This window comes from Aristolochia californica, unplaced genomic scaffold (assembly GCF_029961685.1).
Source record: "Aristolochia californica isolate CCGP_79_NKW_82.1479 unplaced genomic scaffold, dmAriCali1.0.hap1 SCAF_14, whole genome shotgun sequence".
Classification (NCBI taxonomy): Eukaryota; Viridiplantae; Streptophyta; class Magnoliopsida; order Piperales; family Aristolochiaceae; genus Aristolochia; species Aristolochia californica.
Window position 1 is genome coordinate 10,773,906 of NW_027181815.1, and position 21,457 is coordinate 10,795,362.

Sequence of the window (21,457 nt, forward strand, 5' to 3'; positions counted from 1 at the left end):
ACCAAGGCCTCAAAGTCAGAAAGTGATCTTCTGAGATTTAGGTTCCATCCTCCTGAATCAGTTCGCTGGTCCGAAATAGAAGCTTCAATATTTCTTGCCAGGTTTGAAATCAAGTTGTGGCTGACGTTGATGTTGTGTGCGCCGGTCCACCAATCGGTCCAAAATCTTGTCACAAAGCCCGTGCCAGAGTAACATTTTACAGTAGACTTGAAAGCAGGTAATAATATTACAATTTTTTATCATACAGAAGACAACCTATTACATCGCCCACCCTCAATCCACCAACCCAAAAGTTTATTTGCTTTTGCAGCAACCAATTTCCTCCAAATTAATTTAGGAAATAAGTTAAACTTTCAAATCCATTTAAGTAATAGTGCTGAATTTGTAATGACAGTATCACAGATCTCGAGCCCACCAAGAGTTTTTGATTTAGATACCTCAGCCCATTTCACCAGTGAATATTTCCTTTCGCCGTTCGGTCCTCCCCATAGGAATCTTCTTTTGAGCAATTCAATTCTTTGGACAATGAGGTAGGGCATCGATAAGGAAATACGAAGGAATGTCATGCATACAAGACTTAATAAGAACCAATTTACCAGCCTTAGATAAAAATCTTCCTCTCCAAGCAGCCAGACGTCCTTCCAAATGCTCAATAACAGGATGCCAAGAGCTTTTGGAGGACAACGAAGATGATAAAGGCAAACCCAGATATGTACAGGGAGGCGTTGCAATTTTACATCCCAAGTAATGAGCCATGGAATTTAACAAATTAGGATCAATATTAAAGCCAGTAAGTGAAGATTTTGACCAGCTAACTTTCTGACCAGAAGAGAGTTCAAATAAATGTAACAAGGCTTTAATATGAGAAATTTCCTCTAAAGTACCTTCCCCAAAGAGAATAGTATTGTCAACATATTGAAGCCGGGAAATATCTTGAGTGGGATTATCTGAGATGGATTTCAGCCACCCAGAATTTTTTGCAAGACGGACCATAGAAGCAAGATGTTCAGTAATGACAGTGAAGATGAACGGAGACAAAGGGTCCCCTTGCCGAATGCTTCTTGTGGCATTAAAATATCCGCAAGGTTTTCCATTAACTAAAACAGAATATGACTCATCCAAAATTTTCCAACATGTCCCAAATCCCATCTTATCAAAAAGTTGATCAACAAGTGTCCAGTTCACACAATCAAAAGCTTTTTTCAAAATCGAGTTTCAGATGGGGATGCTAATACAAAATTCTTCCATGCAGTTGCCTCTGCACGAAGAAGGGCCAACCGCATTGTCACACTCAACATCAACGGTGAGACCACCTCGGATCGAGCCATTATTTCTGACTCACTGGTGAATTTTTTTGCAGATTTATACTCTGATCACCAGCCATTTCAGCCCTTCTTCCAAAGGGTTAACCTTCAGGTTATTCCATCATCTGCAGCCAGTCTCATCGAGCTCCCCTTCTCTATGCGAGAAATTGAAATTGCAGCCCTTGGTCTTCCTTTGGATCGTGCTCCCGGCCCGGATGGATTCAATGGGGAATTTTATCGTCGTTGTTGGCCCTTCATCAGAGAAGACATTTCCAGCATGGCCCACTCCTTTCATCAACATGGCATAAGATATAGGAGTATCAGAGCCTCTTTCATCGCCCTCGTCCCTAAAAAAGATGGGGCAGAGCTCCCATCCGACTTCCGGCTAATCAGTCCCACCACCAGTGCATAAAAGGTGATTGCGCGCCTCCTTGCTAGTCGTCTCAGGGCAATCCTCCCTATTGCCATTCACCATGGCCAGAGTGTTTTTATTAAGGGAAGAAACATTCTTAATTCAGCCATGGCATATCATGAACTTAGTCATCATTTCAAGGTCCGAAAGCTCCCCAGATTCATCCTCAAGCTTGACTTTGAAAAGGCATTTGACAGAGTTAACTGGAAGTTTCTGGACACCCTCCTGGGGAAGATGGGATTCGGAGAAAAATGGCGTTTTTGGATCCAAAGCTGCATCTCCTCTGCAAGCTACTTCATCCTTCTCAATGGCACAATTTGTGGGTATTTTCAGGGAACCAGAGGAATCAGACAGGGAGAACCCCCCTCGCCCCCTGCTCTTCAATGTGGTGGCAGAATACCTATCCTCCTTGATCTACTCAGCCAAGAACATGGGATGGCTCCTACCCACGACTGATTTCACAGCCTTTGATATTCCAATTCTCCAATTTGCAAATGATACTATTTGCTTCGGGGTTGGTACTATGGATCAAATCAGAAAATTACGTGTCGTGCTGGGATTATTTGAATTGGCTTCTGGTCAGAGCATAAACTGGAGAAAAACCACTCTCCTTGGCTATCATATTGATCCAGCTGGACTTCGGAATATGGCGGACTATTTGGGATGCTTTGTGGAAAATATGCCAACTACGTATCTTGGGCTCCCACTTTTTGATTCTCGGCCTTCGGCGTCACTATGGTCCCCCTCATTGAGAAATTTGAAAAAAGGCTAGCCACTTGGAGGGGTAAACTCTTATCAATAGCGGGGCGTCTTACTCTCCTCAAGTCTTGTCTAGCAAGGCTTCCAAATTATCTGTTATCATTCATGCACTGTCCGGCCTCCGTTTGCTCCAAAATTGATGCCATCCATCGACGATTTCTGTGGAGGGGTTTAGAAGATACCTTTAGATACCATCTGGTCAGTTGGAAGGATATTTGCATGCCCCATAATAGGGGAGGATTGGGCATCCGGCCTATAGAAGAAATGAACAAAGCTCTTATGCTCAAATGGATTTGGAATTTCAACAACAAGCATAACAGTTTATGGAAGAATATGGTGAAATTCTACCTTCAGCTTTCGGGTGCATGGTGGAGAGAGGGTGGCACTACTCGCCTCCTTTCCCCGATATGTAAATCAGTTTTCAAGCTCCTTCCAGTATTCAAAGATGCTACCACATTTCACACGGGCAACGGAAGGACCCTTCTCTTCTGGTCAGATGAATGGTGTGGCCTCCGATCTCTCTCAGAGGACTTTCCGGGGCTGCATAGGGTGGCAAACAACCTCTCTTGCTCTGTGGCTGATTCATGGAGTGATCACTCGTGGAGTCTTCAATTTCGTCGAGGATTAAATGATGAGAAATCGTTGGCTTTTTGTTCTCTCCTTACTAAACTCAGCAGTACTATTATCCGGGAGCACTCAGTTGATAAGATGATTTGGAAGCCCAATAACAATGGCTGATTCACTATCACTTCGGCTTACTCTCATATCAGAAAGCAAGACTTTAGTCCTCATGAGCACAAGGCAAATCTGGCTTGGAAACTCTCAGTGCCAAGCAAAATCAAGTTCTTCGTCTGATCAGCCATCAGGGAACAGATTCTAACTTCAGACAACCTTCAGAGAAGAGGCTTCACTGCCCCCGATCTTTCTTGTCCCCTTTGCGGTGAGTGTGAAAAAACAGTCCAGCATGTCCTCTTACACTGTGGATTTTCGTGGCAAGTTTGGATGAAGATATTTCAGAAAATCAGGCTCCAACTGGGGCTACATCTGGACCTCTGTGGCACCTTTGAGATGGTTCGAGGGATTCTCCTTCCTCGGCTGGGCAAGTTAATTCTTTCAGCCTGTCTTGCACATATTCCTTGGTGCATTTGGCTCGAGCGGAACAACTGAAGATTCAACTCCAAAGCTAGTATCCCAGACAACACGGCTTCTCATGACGTCAGCCTCATCTCAAGCTGGCTTCATACAAAGAAGGATTTTGACACTCTTTCAGGATTATTGGAATTTGATCGCTCACATGTCTAGCCCTAGCAGAGCTTCTAGAATGGCTACTTGGGATCCTCCCCCTTGTGACTGCATAAAGCTGAATTTTGATGGTAGTGCTATTGGATGTCCTGGTCCAGCAGGAGTAGGTGGTATATTCAGAGGTCACAATGGAGACCCCATTCTTTCTTATACTGGTCCGGTGGGCATTGCTGATTCTAATACTGCTGAAGTTAATGCTCTACTGTTCGGCCTCCAAATCATCAGAGATCGTCTCCATGGCAAGTTAATCATTGAAGGCGACTCGAAGACGGTTATTAATTGGAATTCCAAAGACAACCTCCCCCCTTGGCGCCACTGGCCCATCACTGATAGTATTGCTGACATTGTATCTTCTTTGCATTGTAATTGGAATCTCATTCCTAGATCAGCCAACTCTTTGGTTGATAAATTGGCTAAATTCGGAACTTCCCAGCAATCTCTCATTGTATGGGAAGGATTCTCTCCTTTGGAATTTGCTCTTTTGAGCTTTTGTCTTAATAAAAATCAGCATCATTTAAAAAAAAAATTGAGTTTCAGGACAAATCTGGGCATTTTGGAATTTTTGAAAGAATCCAGAAGTTCATGTGCAGCCATGGCAGAATCAAGGATATTTCAAAGACGATTTTGTAAAAACTTGTGGTGAGACTAATGGGCCAAAAGTCTTGAGGCAAGGCAGAGTTAGCTTTTTTTGGAATAAGGGCTATGAAAAAAGCTAAGTGATGCCAACTTGATGAAAATTTCGAACAAAAGCAAAAACATCATTTTTTACAACCTCCCAGAATTTGTGATAGAACTCACCGTTGAAGCCATCTAGACCAGGAACTTTATCTGTCAGAAGGCCAAGACAAGCAAGTTCGATTTCCTCAGTACTTAATAGGTGTTCCAGGAAGTCCACATCCGAAGAGGAAATGCGCTTATAATCAAGCTAGTATAGTATAGAACGGTTGAAGCATTCCTCAGAGTAAAGATCTATGAAGAACTTCACAATAATGTTAGCCATAAAAGGGCTATCCGCGATCACCTGATCCCCCTGACGGAGAGAGGTGATACGATTAACTCACCTTTTGGCCAAGGCTATAGCATGGAAAAAATTTGTATTTCCATCCCCCTCGGTCAGCCAACGAAATCTGGCTCGCTGCTTCTTGTACATGGTATCATTTCAAAGAATATTTGACAGATCAAGATTTAAATTATTTCTAAGAGACAGATCAGGGGAAGAAAGAGACCTTTGCTCTTCGAGGAGATCCAACTCAGACAAACAACGACATATCAAATTTTTTTGAGAAACAGTAGCAGCGCATTGGATGAGAGACCATTGGCGGATCTTTGTCTTTAGAGCTTTGAGTTTCAAGGGGAGAGTCCCCCTGGGTTAGGGTGTTGAGAGAGATCTTGCCACCATCTAGCGAGTTTGGAGGTGAAGCAATCGAAGAGGATCCACGAATTCTCAAATCAAAACGGAGATCTGCCTCAAGCAGGGGGGATGTGTGTTGATTTGGATCGGCCAATGATCAGAATCAATCTTATTGAGAACTTGGCCAGTAGTGTTGGGAAAATTTTGAAGTCGCTCATTATTGGCAAGAAAACGATCTATTTTGGAGAGGACAGGGGGGTTCTGGCCATTTGACCACGTGAATTTTTTTCCAAAGAGAGGTATTTCAGAAAGTTCAAGACTGTTCACGAGGTCCGAGAAGGCTCGCATATTGGAGGTGGTTCTAATAGCAAAAGGGATTTTTTCGGAGCATTGGAGGATGGCGTTGAAGTCCCCAGTCAGGAGCTAGGATAGGTCCCAGAGTTGGATGAGGAGGATTTCTTCCCAAAAGGATGCACGATAGCAGTACCGGGTTGGCCCATAGATGCCAGCCAGAGCCCAAGAAGTCCCCAATGAACGGTCTCGAAAGTAAATTCCAATAGAAAAAAGACCAGGATGAGAGAGAATGGCTTCAACAGAGTTCGTGTTCCAGAGGGGGATGCTAGTACTAAATTCTTCCATGCAATCGCCTCTACACAGAGAAGAGTCAACCGCATCACCACGTTCAACGTCAATGGTGAGATTACCTCGGATCGATCCCTTATTTCAGACTCACTAGTAAACTTTTTTGCAGAATTATACTCTGATTGCCAACCAATTCACCCTTTCTTCGAAAGGGTTCATTTCCAGGCTATTCCTTCAGTCGTAGCTAGTCTCATCGAGCTCCCTTTCTCCAGTAAGGAAATTAAAAAAGCAGCACTGGGTCTTCCTTTGGATCGTGCTCCAGGCCCAGATGGTTTCAACGGGGAATTTTATCGCCGATGCTGGCCCTTCATCAGAGACGATATTGCCTGCATGGTCCACTCATTCTATCAGCATAGCATCAGATATAGGAGCATCGGAGCTTTGTTTATTGCCCTCATCCCTAAAAAAGAAGGGGTGGAACTTCCATCTGACTTCCGGCCGATCAGTCTCACCGCAAATGCCTACAAGCTGCTTGTGCGCCTCCTTGTCAATCGCCTCAGGGCAGTTCTCCCTATTGCCATTCATCATGGCCAGAGTGCTTTTATCAAGGGAAGAAATATATTAGATTTGGCTATGGCATGTCACGAGCTCATTCACCATTTTAAGGCTTTAGCTTCCCAAATTCATCCTAAAGCTTGATTTTGAGAAAGCCTTTGACAAAGTTAATTGATGCCATCCTCTGATCCTCTCCAGAGAAAACGCCGACGGATGGCGTCAATCTTGTTGCAAACAGAGGTCGGACAATGCATGAAGGAGCGTGAGTCGTCTGCAGTAGATAAAGGTTTGCCCCTCCAAGTAGCTAGTCTCTTCTCAAATTTCTCAATAAGGGGGGACCAACGTGTCGCCGAAGGCCGAGAGTCAAAGAGTGGGAATCCAAGATATGTAATTGGCAAATTTACCACTGAGCGCCCCCAAATAGTAAAGCACGGGTGAGTCGATATGATAGCCTAGGAGGGTGGTTTTCTTCCAGTTAATAATCTAACTAGAAGCCGATTCAAATAGTCCCAATACAGCACAGTTTTCGGATCTGATCCATAGTACCAACCCCAAAGAAAATGGTATCGTTTGCAAATTGAAGGATCAGCACATCAAAGGTTGCATAGTCTGTCGTGGGGAGGAGCCAACCCCAGTTCTTGGCCGAATAGATCCAAGAGGATTGATATTCCGCTAGCACATTGAAGAGCAAAGGGGAAAGAGGGTCTCCTTGCCTGATTCTCCTGAATCCCTTAAAATACCCGCAGGCCGTTCCGTTGAGAAGAACGGATTAGCTTGCAGAGGAGATGCAACTTTGAATCTAGAAGCGTCATTTTTCCCCGAATCCCATCTTCCCCATGAGAGTGTCCAGAAGCTTCCAATTAACTCTATCAAAGGCTTTCTCAAAATCAAGCCTTAGGACAAATCTGGGAAGCTTTAAAGCCTTAAAATGGTGAATGAGCTGGTGACATGCCATGACCGAATCTAATATATTTCTTCCCTTGATAAAAGCACTCTGGCCATGATGAATGGCAATAGGGAGAACTGCCGTGAGGTGATTGGCAAGGAGGCGCGCAAGCACCTTGTAGGCACTGGTGGTGAGACTGATTTGTCATGCTGATAGAACAAGCGGACCATGCAGGCAATATCGTCTCTGATGAAGGGCCAGTATCGGCGATAGAATTCCCTGTTGAAACCATTCGGGCCCGGAGAGCGATCCAAAGGAAGACCCAGTGTTGCTTTTTCAATTTCCTTACTGAAGAAAGGGAGCTCGATGAGACTAGCTGATGCCGAAGGAATAGCCTGGAAATGAACCCTTTCGAAGAAAGGGCGAATTGGCTGGCAATCAGAATATAATTCTGCAAAAAAGTTCACCAGTGAGTCTGAAATAAGGGATCAATTCGAGGTCATCTCACCATTGACGCTAAGCGTGGTGATGCGGTTGGCTCTTCTCCATGCAAAGGCGACTGCATGAAAGAAATTAGTATTGGCATCCCCTTCAACGAGCCACTAAAATCTTGCACGCTGCTTCCAATGCACGAGCTCACTATGAGCGAAGGATTGCATTTGCCCTTGGAGGGCATATCTCTGGGTTTCTTCCAAGGAAGAGAGGTTTCTAGATTCCTCCTTAGAGTCAAAAGTGGAAATTTGAGAAAGGACAGAAGCTCTCTCGGCTGAGGAAGAGGCCTTTTCTCGCAAAGGCCCAGGATCGCAACAATGGCTTCAGCATCTTGAGCTTGGCTGGGAAAGTCCACTCATTCGGGCCAGCCACGACCATCCTCTCCCAGAAGGACTGGATAGAGGGATCAAAAGAGGAGTCCGCCATCCAAGTATTGTTGAATCTGAAGAGGGTGAAGGGGGCACAGCCCGATGTGGGTATCTACCATAATCGACCAATGATCTGAAACAACCTTATTGAGAAATTTGCTTGTGGCATTGTTGTATAACTGGAGCCAATCGTTGTTGGCTAAGAAGCGGTCAAGCTTGGAGAGGACGGGGGGTTGTCTGCCATATGACCAAGTGAAGGTCTTCCCAGATAGGGTAACCTCATCAAGATCCTAGCTGCCAATAAAGTGTGCAAATAGCCTCATGGAGGTAGTGATTCTCCAAGACGGTGTAGATTTCTCATGGCAGAAGCGGGTAACATTGAAATCCCCCGCAAGCATCAGAGGAATGGGCCACCTCTGACAAGTCCTCAAAAGGTCATCCCAAAAGAGATGTCTCTCATGGTGTCAAGTAGGGCCATACACACCCACAAGGCACCAAATGTTCCCCGATCCTTTGTCTCTCAGATTGATTCCAAGGGAGTAAGTGCCACAACAACGATCGAGCACCTCAATGGTATTAGTGTCCCACACCAACAGAATGCCGCCAACCGATCCAATCGCATCCACAGAAATCCAACCAGGCTGCTTAAGAGGCCACAACACGTGGATATATCCAAAGGGTAGAGAACCCGCCTTGGTTTCTTGAAAAATAGCAACATTTGCCTTGGTAGAGGCAAGGAGGTCCCGAACTAAGGCACGACAACGCACGGATCCAATTCCACTAACATTCCAAGAGAGAATGATCATTGTTCACTGGTCTTCTTCTTGGACTTCTCAGACAGGTGGTTATCTCCCCGGAGGGGCTCCGTGTAGACAGTGCTCATCACCTTGGCAAGTTCCATTATCTGGGCCCAAGTTTCTAGGTCGAATTTTTGTTGTTCTATCTAAAGAGCAGCCACATAATTCTGAGCTCTTTCACCCGGCTTTGGAGAGATGAAGTCCCCTATCTCTGGATTGCAGAGGAATCTAGTAGTAACACTGGTACCACACTGGAGAAGCTGTCTCGGTTGACCTCTATTCCGGCGCTGGTAAATGGCAAGGGGAGGAGGAGAAGAAATTTTGGAGTGGGAATTTCTTGGAGGTGGAGGGGGAGAGTTCATTATCTGAGTGGTGGTTTGACGGGTGTGAGGATTGCGGGATAGATTTATAGGAAGGCCTGCGGGGCTTTTAATGGGGAGGGAGTGCGGTTATTTCTAGGGATAAAGTGGGAGGGTGAACGACAACTGTAGGTATCTGGGGGTTGGGATAGATTCTATCTGGGATAAAATCTATGGTGGGTTGAGATGGGCGGGTGGGTGGGTGGGTGGTATGGCAGTCTGGAGGGAGGGACTATCAAGGAAGCAGCTGGAATAGCATCAACGCCAGTTGTAAGACTGGCTGGTTTAGGACGCATCTTCTGGGGAGAAGAGACTGGGGTTGCTGCTCTCAATGTGCGGATAGGCTATGGAGAATCTCTGGATTTAGTTGCAGGACTCGAGGTCACACTTTTGAAGTCTTCCATATCTGCCAACTCAATGCGGATCCAGAATTGAGCATTATCCACCATAATGCAGCGGAAGTAGTGTCCTTCGCAAGGACGAATAGGATTGATGGGGATCCGGGCCTCATCAAGGCGATGCCAGTGTTCAGTAAGAGGGTCCAGAGCAATTATGGCACCAAACTCTGAGATGATGCTTGTGAAAACCTCATTGTACCATAGTTCTGCAGGGAGGCCGGTGACTGTAGCCCATTGCCCAAATTGACTAGAAGGAGTCAAGGGGAGTCATTTTGATATCCCAATGATGCCCAAGGGGGTGTGGGGTGTGAGAGCAAGGGCCACAGAAGACTCTTGCTGGGTTTCAAAATGAACAAGCCAGGATTGGGGGTTGAGGTAGGAAATTCTGGGTGTGTAGGGGAGGTGAAGCTCATCAATCAGCCATTGAAGGATGCTGGATTTGACGATACTGGGGGAGGTGTGGACTAGGATAGAGCGGGCCAGAGATTGTCGCCCTTTATGGAGCAAGTTGGGAGGGATTTGGATGATTTTGGATTTTTCTAAGTGAAGGTGTGTTGGGACATGGTGGTCTGAAAAGAGGTTCTAAATGGCTGGGTTAGAGGGTTTCGAAGGAAGGGGAGGGCTGATTGGAGGGAGAGGTGGGCTCAGGGGGGTGTTTTGTCTCTGGTGGGGCTCGAAAATAAGGGGGGAAGGCTCAGGTGTTGCCGTTGGAGCTGGGGGGTCCTCCGACAGGAGTCGGCGCCGGAGAGAGGCTCTAGATGGCTTCTGTGAACTCCTTCCGGCCAAACGCCGAGTTGGTGGCCTCAGGAATATAGATCTTGCCGAGCACAGATGAAGGACATCTTCGATCTGACGGTAGAGGAGATGTGAATCACCTATCCGGAGCTTCGGGCGACTATCTCCACTGTAACTCTGTTCTTTCCTTAACTGAAACGGAAAGGATGGTTCATCTTCTTTCGTTAGGAGATCGTCTTCCAGCTGGCGTCGAAACCTTCCGTAGGAGGTTCCGGTGGCTCGTCAGAGGGGAGCTCCGATGTTTCCGAGCGTCTGGAGTGACATTTTTCTTGGTCGGATCTCCTGTATCTTCTCGGTGAGATGACGTCTTTCCGTCGATCGGTGTCGGAGAAGGTGGCTGTGTCCTTGTCGGAAGCCTATCGTCGTGGGTTCCAATCACCGGCCGTGGAGATGATGACCAAAGAAGGGTCCTGGCTCATTTTCGAAAATCAGCACACGTTAGCGAACTCGAAGCTAACGGTGCACATTACGCGTTTCTCCGGCGCACGATACGCGTTGATCCAGCGCACGTTACACATAACGTTTCTCTCCTCTCGATTTTCATGGAAATCGCCTCTTATGTCGCTCTCGCTCTCTGTTCAAACTTTATCGTGAGAAATTTCCTCATATTTTTATGTGTTGGGTATCTCAACTCTTTTTATTTGAATTCCTTGAGTTGGTTTTTTTATTTTATATTGTTGAGTTTATTAAGTCCCTAGTTACTCATTTGCTAACCTAAGATATGCGTAAGCTTTTCTAACTTGAAAGGTGTTTAGGATACTTTTCATACTTGGATATGGCACCCTAGCATATTCAAGTTATTTTTTTCATTCGGAGTCCTAGTTTTGGCTTCGCTTTTATCTATCACCAATCTTTCTTTTTGCCCTTTTTTGGGTTCTACCCTACAGGTAGGGTTTTCTAAGAGTCTTCTCTTATTTTTTGTTATGTTTCTTTTTTGGTCATTTTGAAGTGGTTTTTTTTACGGATATGTATGTTTTTTTCTTCTTCAGTCCAAGCTAGGCCTTTGTGTGCTTTTGCCCCTATGTTTGAGGGGGAGAACTAGAGGAATATAGTGTTGTTGGCTGAAACATATTCTAAATCAAAGGTGTTATTTTTTTTTATTTTTTTTGAAAAAGAAATCAAAGGTGTTATTGTTGACCAAGAATATTAATACTCCAAGTGAGAGGGGAAAAAAAGATGAAGAATTGAAGTCAAAGTGCATGTAAGAAAGCAGGAGATCACAAAATCAAACAATTTTGTAAGTTGTTGAAGCCACGTGAAAACCAATTTTTAAAGACTAAATCTGTAATTTCTTTTTATGCTTATGGGAACAGTGAAACAAATTTTGTAACCAGTTTATTGCTTCCAGCTTGAGGGGGAGAGTTGGAAGGAATGGTTAAAATAATTTAATTTACATAATTTTCTAGGAAAGTAATTTTCAGTATAAAGTCGTATCCTAGGGTTAAAGGGCTGCAAGGACATGTGTATCATTTGTAATATTGTTTCAGTTATAAATAGGAGAGAGAGGTCTGTAAACCCTGTCTCTCCTATCTTTTTACTTCCTGCAAAATTCAACAGCACCAATGATTTCTTAGCTTATTTCTTGGTCAGAAATGGAGTTTGCTCACACTGTCCAGCTGCAGGGTAATCTCGCCCCATCTCTTAGTTATTATGTATTTCATCTTTACTCTGTTTACTTTTTGCATTTTATTTTCCTCTTTTGGAAGCTTTTCTAGCCCAAGAAGCAATTCCTTTTCTTTCTTAAATGCAACCATATTAGCACTAAAAATCCTTAACCAACCAAACAGAGATCAAGGTTTCCCAACTCTATGATATTCACATGAAATGGACCAGAAAACAAAAATGATAATAGGAGACAAGTCATGCATTTCATGAGGACAAATCAGTGTGTTTCAATTAATAAGAGAAAATCAAACACTAGAATGGCATGAAGACACTATTTTAGAGGTATTTTAAACTCACGTTGTCATGAGAACAGAAAGTGCCACATTTCCCTTCGATATGTAGGTTGCGACGTTAGAAGCCTGACCTCCAGGGCAGCATGAGACCAAAATCAGACCAGTAGCAAGAGGGGCTGACAATTTTAAACTCTGTAGAGGCAATACTCTAAAATTAACAACAAACTTCTTACCAAGGATACTGTAGCAAAACATAAAGAGAATAAAAGCTCTGTCCACAATACAAAAACAACTCGGATATGTCTTTAAAATTAGTTGAAGTCAGTGTGAACAAAAGATAGTTGAACAGTACATAGTGGATGTTACTAGTATCTCAATGGGAACAAAGCAAAACAGATGAAACCAAGAAATGAAGCCTATTCTGAAAATAGACTAAAACAAGCAACTGCTAAATCAGTACCATTGCAATAAGGAAGCCGAGCAAAGGTTTGATGACATACTGAGCCAGAAATCCAACTCCCACCTACAAAGAACTGACATTTAGCCATCACAAAGGGAAAGGAAGAACATAAACATTTCAGGTACAACAAGAGCCGATTTTTCCAGGCATATTGCTATGTGCCACATCTTACAGTCCAAGGGTTTCGCATACATCTTCTGAAATCTTCAAAGGTCAAGGTCAGCCCCATTGAAAGCATGAGGAAACCCAAGCCAACAGTGAAAAGATCTGTCTCCAACCAGGTGACCTGCATTTTAAACATGTCTTCACTAGGACATTAAAGGAAAACAAGCAATCAACAATCACATGACACTGAGAAATAAAGGACTCAGAGCCGAAATTTTCAACCAAAACAAAAAAAAAAAGAACTCACAGCTGATGGCTTGTATATACCAATAATAGTGCCTAATATCACCTGCCAAGATACATAAATGAAAATTTCAGAGAACTTAGGGTGACACGTCCTGCAGTAAAAGAGTGAAGGAACATGACTAAGACATACCCACACAGGAAAAAGTGTTGTCAGCAGCTCAACTATTCTCTCATACTGGGTCATTCCACTAGAAGCACTGCTAGGTACATCTCCAGAAATATTTGCTTCAGCTTGGCACTTAACTTGATGGGTCCTAAAGGAGTGACAGAACATAATATACATTATAATATTCAAGGATAACTTATTGTTCAACCAAAGAAAAAAAGAAAAAACACTGAACCCTTTCAGAAAATTGAAGTCATTACAAAAAACAAAGAAATATAATTAAGAGTCAGAGTTTTTTGTATCTGTGTGAGGACATGCTACTTAGAATAGAAATCAGCTCTAGCAATGAAATGTGCAAGATTTAAATCAGAAGTGTGCGTGACCAGGTAAGGACCTTGTTAATGACTCAAATCATCAAAATTCTCCTCCACAGTTAAGAGGAAGCACTGGGAAACAAGAATGACTTAAAAATCTCCAGAATGAATCTGGCAGCTATAAAGCTACAAAGAGACTAAATCACAGCCACAGGGGTAAATCTGCAAGGTTTAGATCAGGTTCCAGTGTTTCTACATATTGATGTATCACAGTCAAGCATAGAGCAGATGCATGACAAAATAACAGCCATGTAAGGCCCACTTGCCCTTCAATAGTTTCATGGTTTTACAAGATAACCCTGTCAAACATCCAGGTAAAGACAACTAAACTTGAAACTTTTGAATCAATCCATCAATGAATGCATACTTGTTACTGAAAAGTATAGGATGTGAAGCCATTTCATACTACAGAAAACTTGTTTATTCATTTGTTATGAAAATAAACATACATACATACAAGCCTATATATATAATAAATACACATAAACACGCTTAAAAAAACAAGGGTAGCTGAAACAAAAAATATACTTCTTGTTATCACCCATACTAGTTGTTTCACATGGAAGTTCCAAAGAGTTGATGCAGTATAAACAGCATGTTATCTGATAAATAGCATGCCCTCCTCTATTTTAAATGGTAAAATTCCTCTCCATATTCTCAAGCCTGATATCAACCTATTCATTTTATCTTCCATGTTTTTGGCTGTGTATGTTTCATACATTCTTTTGGCTTCTAGATAGATTGTCTCCTCGATCTGTCACGAGTGTTCTTGGATACTCATGTCATAAAAAAACATAAATGATCCTATACTCCCCCTTACTCGTAGATGCTTTAAAGGAAACTTCACAATGTAAAACAACACTAAAACAACATCAGTAAACAGCACTGAACCAGCACCAAAATCAATCACCAAAGCACCGCTACAGCACTAAACCCGCAGCAGTAAATCACAGATCCAACACACTCTAACCCAGCAGTGAAGCAGTAAAAATCAGAACTCATCCCATATCAGCACCACCAAACCATTAAACCAACATTCAAAATCCAATCCAATGCAGCACCAAATAGATCACTGAAGCACTAATCGTATCTGCACACAACTTGAAAAGGCACACAGAGATTCTTGGGCAGGCTTCACCAACACCATAGTCTTTTACCATGACTTTGTCAACACCAACACACTTATATTGCGTCTCCCCCTCAAGCTGGGAAGTGCATACTATGGAGCCCCAACTCAAACATAACGGAAAACTTCAAAAACTCAATATCCACCTTCTTCATTCTCCCCTTCAACAGCACATTGTCAATAGGGGACCAACTAGATAAAGCCTATGGCTAGTGGATGATACAAAACATAACCAAAAAAGAAGAACCAACAAAGAGGAATCTCACATCCCTGACTAGAAGATAAAACCCTAATAGGAGGGCACAACAAAGGAAAAAGGGAAGAAAAAAGTATGGGTCATATAAGTAAGAAAATTCAAAATTCACAAATATATATATATATATATATATATATGTGTGTGTGTGTGTGTGTGTGTGTGTGTGTGTGTGTGTGTGTGTGTGACTGATTCCAAACGCAAAATAACAATAATCACAAAATAGAAAAACTTGGATCACACTATGTGGGAACAATTTTGTCTCACTTATAGCTTGTCAAGCACAAAATCACCCCATGTAACCCACGATAACGAGACCAACCAAAGAAATTCACATCAAGGGATTGATATATTTACATCCCACAAAACAAAAGAAATCGATCACACCAGATAACAAATAGTCTTATTCACAATTTGAGATAGAGTGAGGTTGTTTGTGGCTGAGAGAGTTGTGGATCGTGTGTCGGGCCACATTTCTTCTTGGCTTCTTATTAAGAAGTTTTTTTCCTCTTTTGTGGGCTCCTCTATCCATGATAACTGGAGCTACTTCGCTTGGATGTGGATTAGCATCAAGGCCCCAATCATGAAGGCATGGACTAAGCCGAAACCCGGATTTCTCAAGTTAAATTTTGATGGTTCTTCTCTCGGTAATCCTGGGATTGCTGGCTTCGAAGGTGTTATCTCTAATTCCACTGGTAATCAGTGTCTCTCCTATGCCGGCCAGTTGGGAATTTCTAACTCAACGTCAGCTGAGCTACACGGCCTCCTCAATGGGCTCCGTATTTTTAGGGACAATTATGGGGGTCCTCTTCACATTGAAGGAGATTCCAAGGTGGTTATTGGATGGTGTGATTGTACATCCCCCCCGGTGGCACCACTGAAAAGCCATCCTGGAGATTCTGGATATTGCCTCTCACTCTAGCTTCTTCTCATTGTCTCTTAACCTCCTTTTCATCTGCCAAAAAAGATGATATCTCAAATTTCCTGCCATATACAGTCCTTCTCATAAATGAAGTCAGTGATGGACTTATCACCTTGCTGCATGGTAAAAATGTCTACGGTCCTTCACAAAAACTAAGTCAGTGATGGACTTATCGCTGTGCTGCATAGTAAAAAAGTCAAGTACTATTCATAAATTTGAGATAGATCCCATCCTAAGAAAACATTTTTTAGATTTTCCCAGGCTTAATTGATGGGGTAATAACATCTCCTTGGTCAACTATAATTCAGTCAACAATAGCATCCTTGGCTCCCAAAAACTTATATTGGGATGCAGTAATTCATCACTGGCAAGTAGATTATGTCAAAACAGCCATATAGATGCAATCACAACTACAATTACTGTGCACAGATCACTATACTCCAGGAAAGAAAAATCTTAAATGAATTTTTAAGTAGAATTATCACCAAATACGATAAAAATGCATCAAACAGCACTCAGATATCCTGAAGCAGGATAAAAGGCACAAAAAAGACCTGTGTAGGACAGATAGGGAGTAGTATAGGGCACAGAGGTAATCAACCCAGCAAATGGGCATGATTAACTCACAGCACACTGAAACACTTAAACCATCAACCCTAGAAGATAAGGAAAGGAAGTGATTAAGAGAACACATGCCAACTAAGGCTGAAACTTTACTTAAGATGGCTTGATACCTGGGAAGAGGAGAAAGGAGAAAATTTTATTAGATCTTACCAGGAATGATTATTCTCCACTCTGACACCATGTAAGAATAATTCAGAAATGAAAGCGAGAAGAACTATCCAGCAAAGTCTCTTTTTCATGACTAAAATACCCTCAACTTCAAGCTCAATCCCTAAAAATAAAGAACAATTACAAGAATATCCTGGAATTGTAAAGCCACCTCACCACAAAACTTTAAGCCATGTTAAAATAAAGCACAAAAAGCCTGTGCTAAAATAACAGTGCCACCATGTTTGCTGAAAATTGCTGAATTTAACCCAGTTTCATCCTAAAATGACTAGTGACTAAGTAAGCCTATTGCTCAACCTTATAACCAACAACTTTTTTAACACTTTTCTACATAGGGCTATTCTCAGCAACATTCCCCCTCTCATCCAAGCTTATATATACGGATAACAGGCATAAGACATGGACAAGATAGACAAGGTAAAAATTCAACGAGTAAAATGGGTCCTACAAGTAGACATTATACTCTAATATAAAATTAAGATTGAACTTGCTCCATCCCAAAATGACTAGCCACTTAGGAGACCTATTGCTCAACCTTATAAACCAATAACACTCCTTAACACTTACCAATGTGGGACCATTTCCAATCAATACAAAACAAGTTCATATTGATGAAAATTGTTAAGAAATAGTCTCACATTGATTAGTGAGTACAAAAATCTTGAGTTTATTAGTTGGGAAAGAGGTTTCCTAAGTTGACTAGTCATTTTGGGATAAGGCCTTGGACCCAATTTAACAAGGTATCAGAGCATGTACTCATATGTGGGTCTGCATAAAAAAACTATCTACTTGTAGAGCCACAAAAGAGGGCCTACACCTAAACTGCCTACTCCTAAATTATCCACTTGTAGAGCCACAAAAGATGGTCTACACGTGAGGGGGAGTGTTATTGATTAGTGAGTACAAAGATCTTGAGTTTATTAGCTGGGAAAGAGGTTTCCTAAGTTGACTAGTCATTTTGGGATAAGGCCTTGGACCCAATTTAACAAAAATCAATTAGAGAAACAAAATGACAAATATCTATATGGCATGATACGCTTTTTTCACAAATATCTATATGGCAAGATACGCTTTTTTCAAAAATTATGTCATAATGGACAAGCAGTATATCCAAAAAGATAAAAAATAAAGAAAAGTTAATCTAAATTTTGTAGATTCATAAAAAAAAAAATGGAAAGTGTAGTCTTTGCTACACTGCACATTTGCTGCTGAAAAATGTGAAATTCTTACTGCTGAAGATTTGGACTCTCACTTTCTCTACTTGAAAGTTTGGGAAGTTGGCTAATTGAAACCTTTGAATATCCACTTCCTAGATTGGCAAAACAATGTAGAGGTTAGTGGATGCTATTGCGCCTCAGAGTCTTTGACTAGAACAAAATCGATGAGTTTTCAATGATTAAAGTAATTCTTTGGGTATTGAGGAATTCATTCATCTTGTTCTATAATGGCCCAAGATAATAGAGAATTTAAAGGACTATAGGGAAGCAGCTCTCCAAGAAAACTGGAGGAACTTGGCAGTTTGTGGAAAAAATAAAAAATTTCATACTGAAATTTGGACTCCTCAACTTTTACTGGGAGGGGGGGTTCGCATGATAATTCAGGTCAGGAAAGTATTGGTGGAACTGTAAAAAACCAAGAGGCCCACTTCTTTCTTATTCTGGTCCAATAGGGGAAGAACATTGTATTCTGACTGAGATCAATGCTATTTTACAAGGAATTTTCCTTTACAGGGATCATTTCTCAGAACTATTAATTATTGAAGGAGAATCCTCGGTTTTAATAGCATCAGGAAAGGGCTCATCGGGTCCTCAATGGAGATATGACCAAGAGTTGTTCTGAATAAATGACCTCATAACGAGACTACATGTAGCTTAGCAGCATATCCACTGTTCAGCAAATCCCACAATTAATACCCTAGGCAAGGAGCAGATATCACCACACTTCATTGAGGGCTTCAGGCCTTACCATTGTTTTTTGTTGTCCTTTTGTCATTTGTATTATTCGATTTTGAACATTAAAAAAAATTACCTCTTTTCCCCTCTAGTTTTTAATTCAATTCCCATCTTAATTGTCGCTTATCATATTTTCCTCTTCTATCTAATATTTTATGATTTTGCTCCCTTTGGATACTAAATAGAAATGGATAACGAAAGAAGGCAAAAAAATGTTTTTTGTTCTCCAATGCATAATCTGGTGGCTGTAGTGGCAAGCACCCATGAATGTCTCCTACCAGGACACATCCAGAACCATCTCATTTATTTGAAAATTTTTAAATGAACCTTAGATACAAAGGGAAAATGAACAAGAAACAACCAAGATGGAGAGTTCAAGTTTACTTACTAAAACAAATCTGATCATAATTTTCTTTCCATTACTTAGAAGTCCGGTTTTATTTATTTAACTGATAAGAATTTCACTGAAAGAAAAGGAGATACAAAATTACAAAGAAGCAACTAGCTTATAAGGAAAAAGGTAGCTAAAAGAAACCAAAGCACAAAAAATAGATAATTGAAAATGCCCACAAACTACAACTTCAAGCAGCTCCTAATGAACCACCCAGCCAACCTAAAGATATTGGGCTATGGAAGAGTCAGAAGGGTTTAAAATTGGTGCCTGCCCAAGCTACATGATAAGCTTGATCCTCAAACTAGTTTATTGGATTACTGGACTGCATCCTCTACTCAGGTCCAACCCAGCTAAGTACTGAGATCTAGGCATTTGTTTTGAAGTCTAAACAAATGAAAGAAAATTGAATGATGCGTTTAAAATCAAATGTGTGAAACAGATCCTTTCTAATTCAGCAGCTTTAAGAAACGACGAATTCAACCGTCCAAAATTATTGTTTAGTTATTTAATATTTTGGGGGCCACAAAGATAGGTCTATTCTTCAGAACAACATGGTCAAAGCAAGATTTAATCATCTTGACACCAATTATGAGAACGTTTCCTTCAGAGAGAAAGAATTATAGGAATAAACCTTTCAAGCAACCAGAAGCACAAGAATGATACATTCAACCAGATTCCATGGCATGGAGAGAGCTACTCAAGCATTGGGCTCCTAATAGTCATATTGGAAAGAGACTCTTTCCACGCTGAAATCCTAAACCCCTCTCTTTGATGGGTATAATCTGAATTCACTACTCCATCATGTGTGAAACCCAAGATAACGAGGTTGTGACTAAAAGCAGAAAGCTCTCTACCTGGGTGAAAAGGAGCACATTATTTAAATGTTCAGCTCTTGTTGAATCGATATCAAATGGAAATTCTGAGATACAGTCGAAACTGATCCACCTTTACATGTGCACCTCTTTCTGCACTGCAGTCTCTGAGCATTTAAATTCCCAATACATCCCTTCCCAAGGCCTAAGATCAACACCAAACACAAAAGTATCTACAGAACATTGAGGCATACACATGTCAGAAGAGAAGTTATTTAAGTAGCTAGTGCGTCGTTAGTTACAAATAATAATTTCCCTGATTTCCTTCCTCTTTCCGTCACAGAACTAAAATTAGTTAAAGATTCCCGAAAGTTTGGCTCATTCGTTCTTAAGCCCAATGATATTGAACAATATTCTGCAAAAAGGTCTTGGTTAAGAGATCCAAATTACACACGTACCGGGAAGCTCTGCCAATAGGCAAAGGCAATGGGCTCAGCATTATGGAATTCAACGAAGCCTCAAACTTTCTTCTTTCATATGTGATTCCTTCTACACTCCTTATACCTATTTAATATGGGTAGAAACAGATCAAATGCAAGAAGAAAGAGACAATCCACAACTGGCCATAACAGTCTGAGAAGAAAACGACCAATAAAACCAAGTAAAAGGAAACAAAGAGAGGTGAAGTACCCAGTTGAATCTGAAATTTCCTTGCGGAAAAAAGAGAACTCTCCCCACTTAAACGCTGCCTCGGAAGCAGCTTGGTATCTCTATGGACCAATCTAGAAAGAGACGCCGTGGAAGCCATGAGAAGTACAAGTGAAGGAAGAGTGAAGAAGAGAGAGATGATCAAGTGGAAAATGCTGTTCTCAGACACGAATGGATTTGGCTACTTAAGTCGAATGTTAATACTACAGCTCCCCGTCGAATGTTAATACTACAGCTCTGCGAATAGGTATTTGGATACTTCATCAGAAGTGGAAACCGATAGGCCACACATGCTGCTGTTATCTAAAGTTGTCACATCAACAACATAAAAGTGAACTACTTCTGTCCTCCTCCGGCCGAGGCAAAAAGCTGCTTCGGGCGTGTGCCTATCTTGGATGTAACGAGACACACGATCCTTCAAAAATAGAATCCTAAGTAGTAACGAGAAAAAATATTATGGAGCTTCCTAAATTTCCTCTATTTTATCTACGTTATTTATTTTTAACTATAAATTAGATGTAAATAATATTGTTATAAATATAATAAAATAAATTAAATTCTTATTAATGGACAAACTTTTTTAAGAGGAAATAGTTGGAATAACCCATATATAGGTTCGATTACATAGACTTCTTACCTTTCATAGTCGATTTAAAACGTTCTCTCAAATTTGTCTTCTTACATCCTGAAATTCTTCAGTTTGTTGTTGAAAATTTTAGGGTGTGAGTATGAAAAAAAACTTGGTAAACATAAGAAGAAAAAATTATCCTAATTTTTTTGTCATACAAACCTAAAATGGATAAATATAAATTTCCGATTGCTTAAGTAAGGAGACATGAAAAAAAAACTAAAAAATTAAGATGATCTTTCACTGTTCACTCCTCTTACA

At 41.4% G+C, this 21,457-nt stretch overlaps 1 protein-coding gene across 1 annotated transcript in view; it reads right to left on the reverse strand.

Annotated features, from left to right (window-relative positions):
* Window positions 1-20,817, reverse strand: part of LOC137950898 (sodium/pyruvate cotransporter BASS2, chloroplastic-like) — a 56,064-nt gene extending 35,247 nt beyond the window's left edge. The window contains exons 1-7 of the mRNA XM_068797560.1: window positions 20,551-20,817; window positions 20,319-20,424; window positions 13,260-13,383; window positions 13,131-13,172; window positions 12,891-13,004; window positions 12,719-12,781; window positions 12,323-12,450 (exon numbers count right to left, since the gene is read on the reverse strand). Of these exons, the coding sequence (XP_068653661.1) occupies window positions 12,323-12,450; window positions 12,719-12,781; window positions 12,891-13,004; window positions 13,131-13,172; window positions 13,260-13,383; window positions 20,319-20,424; window positions 20,551-20,668 (695 nt within the window). The 5' untranslated portion in view covers window positions 20,669-20,817. The remainder of the gene's footprint in view (window positions 1-12,322; window positions 12,451-12,718; window positions 12,782-12,890; window positions 13,005-13,130; window positions 13,173-13,259; window positions 13,384-20,318; window positions 20,425-20,550) is intronic.
* Between the last annotated feature and the right edge of the window lie 640 nt (window positions 20,818-21,457).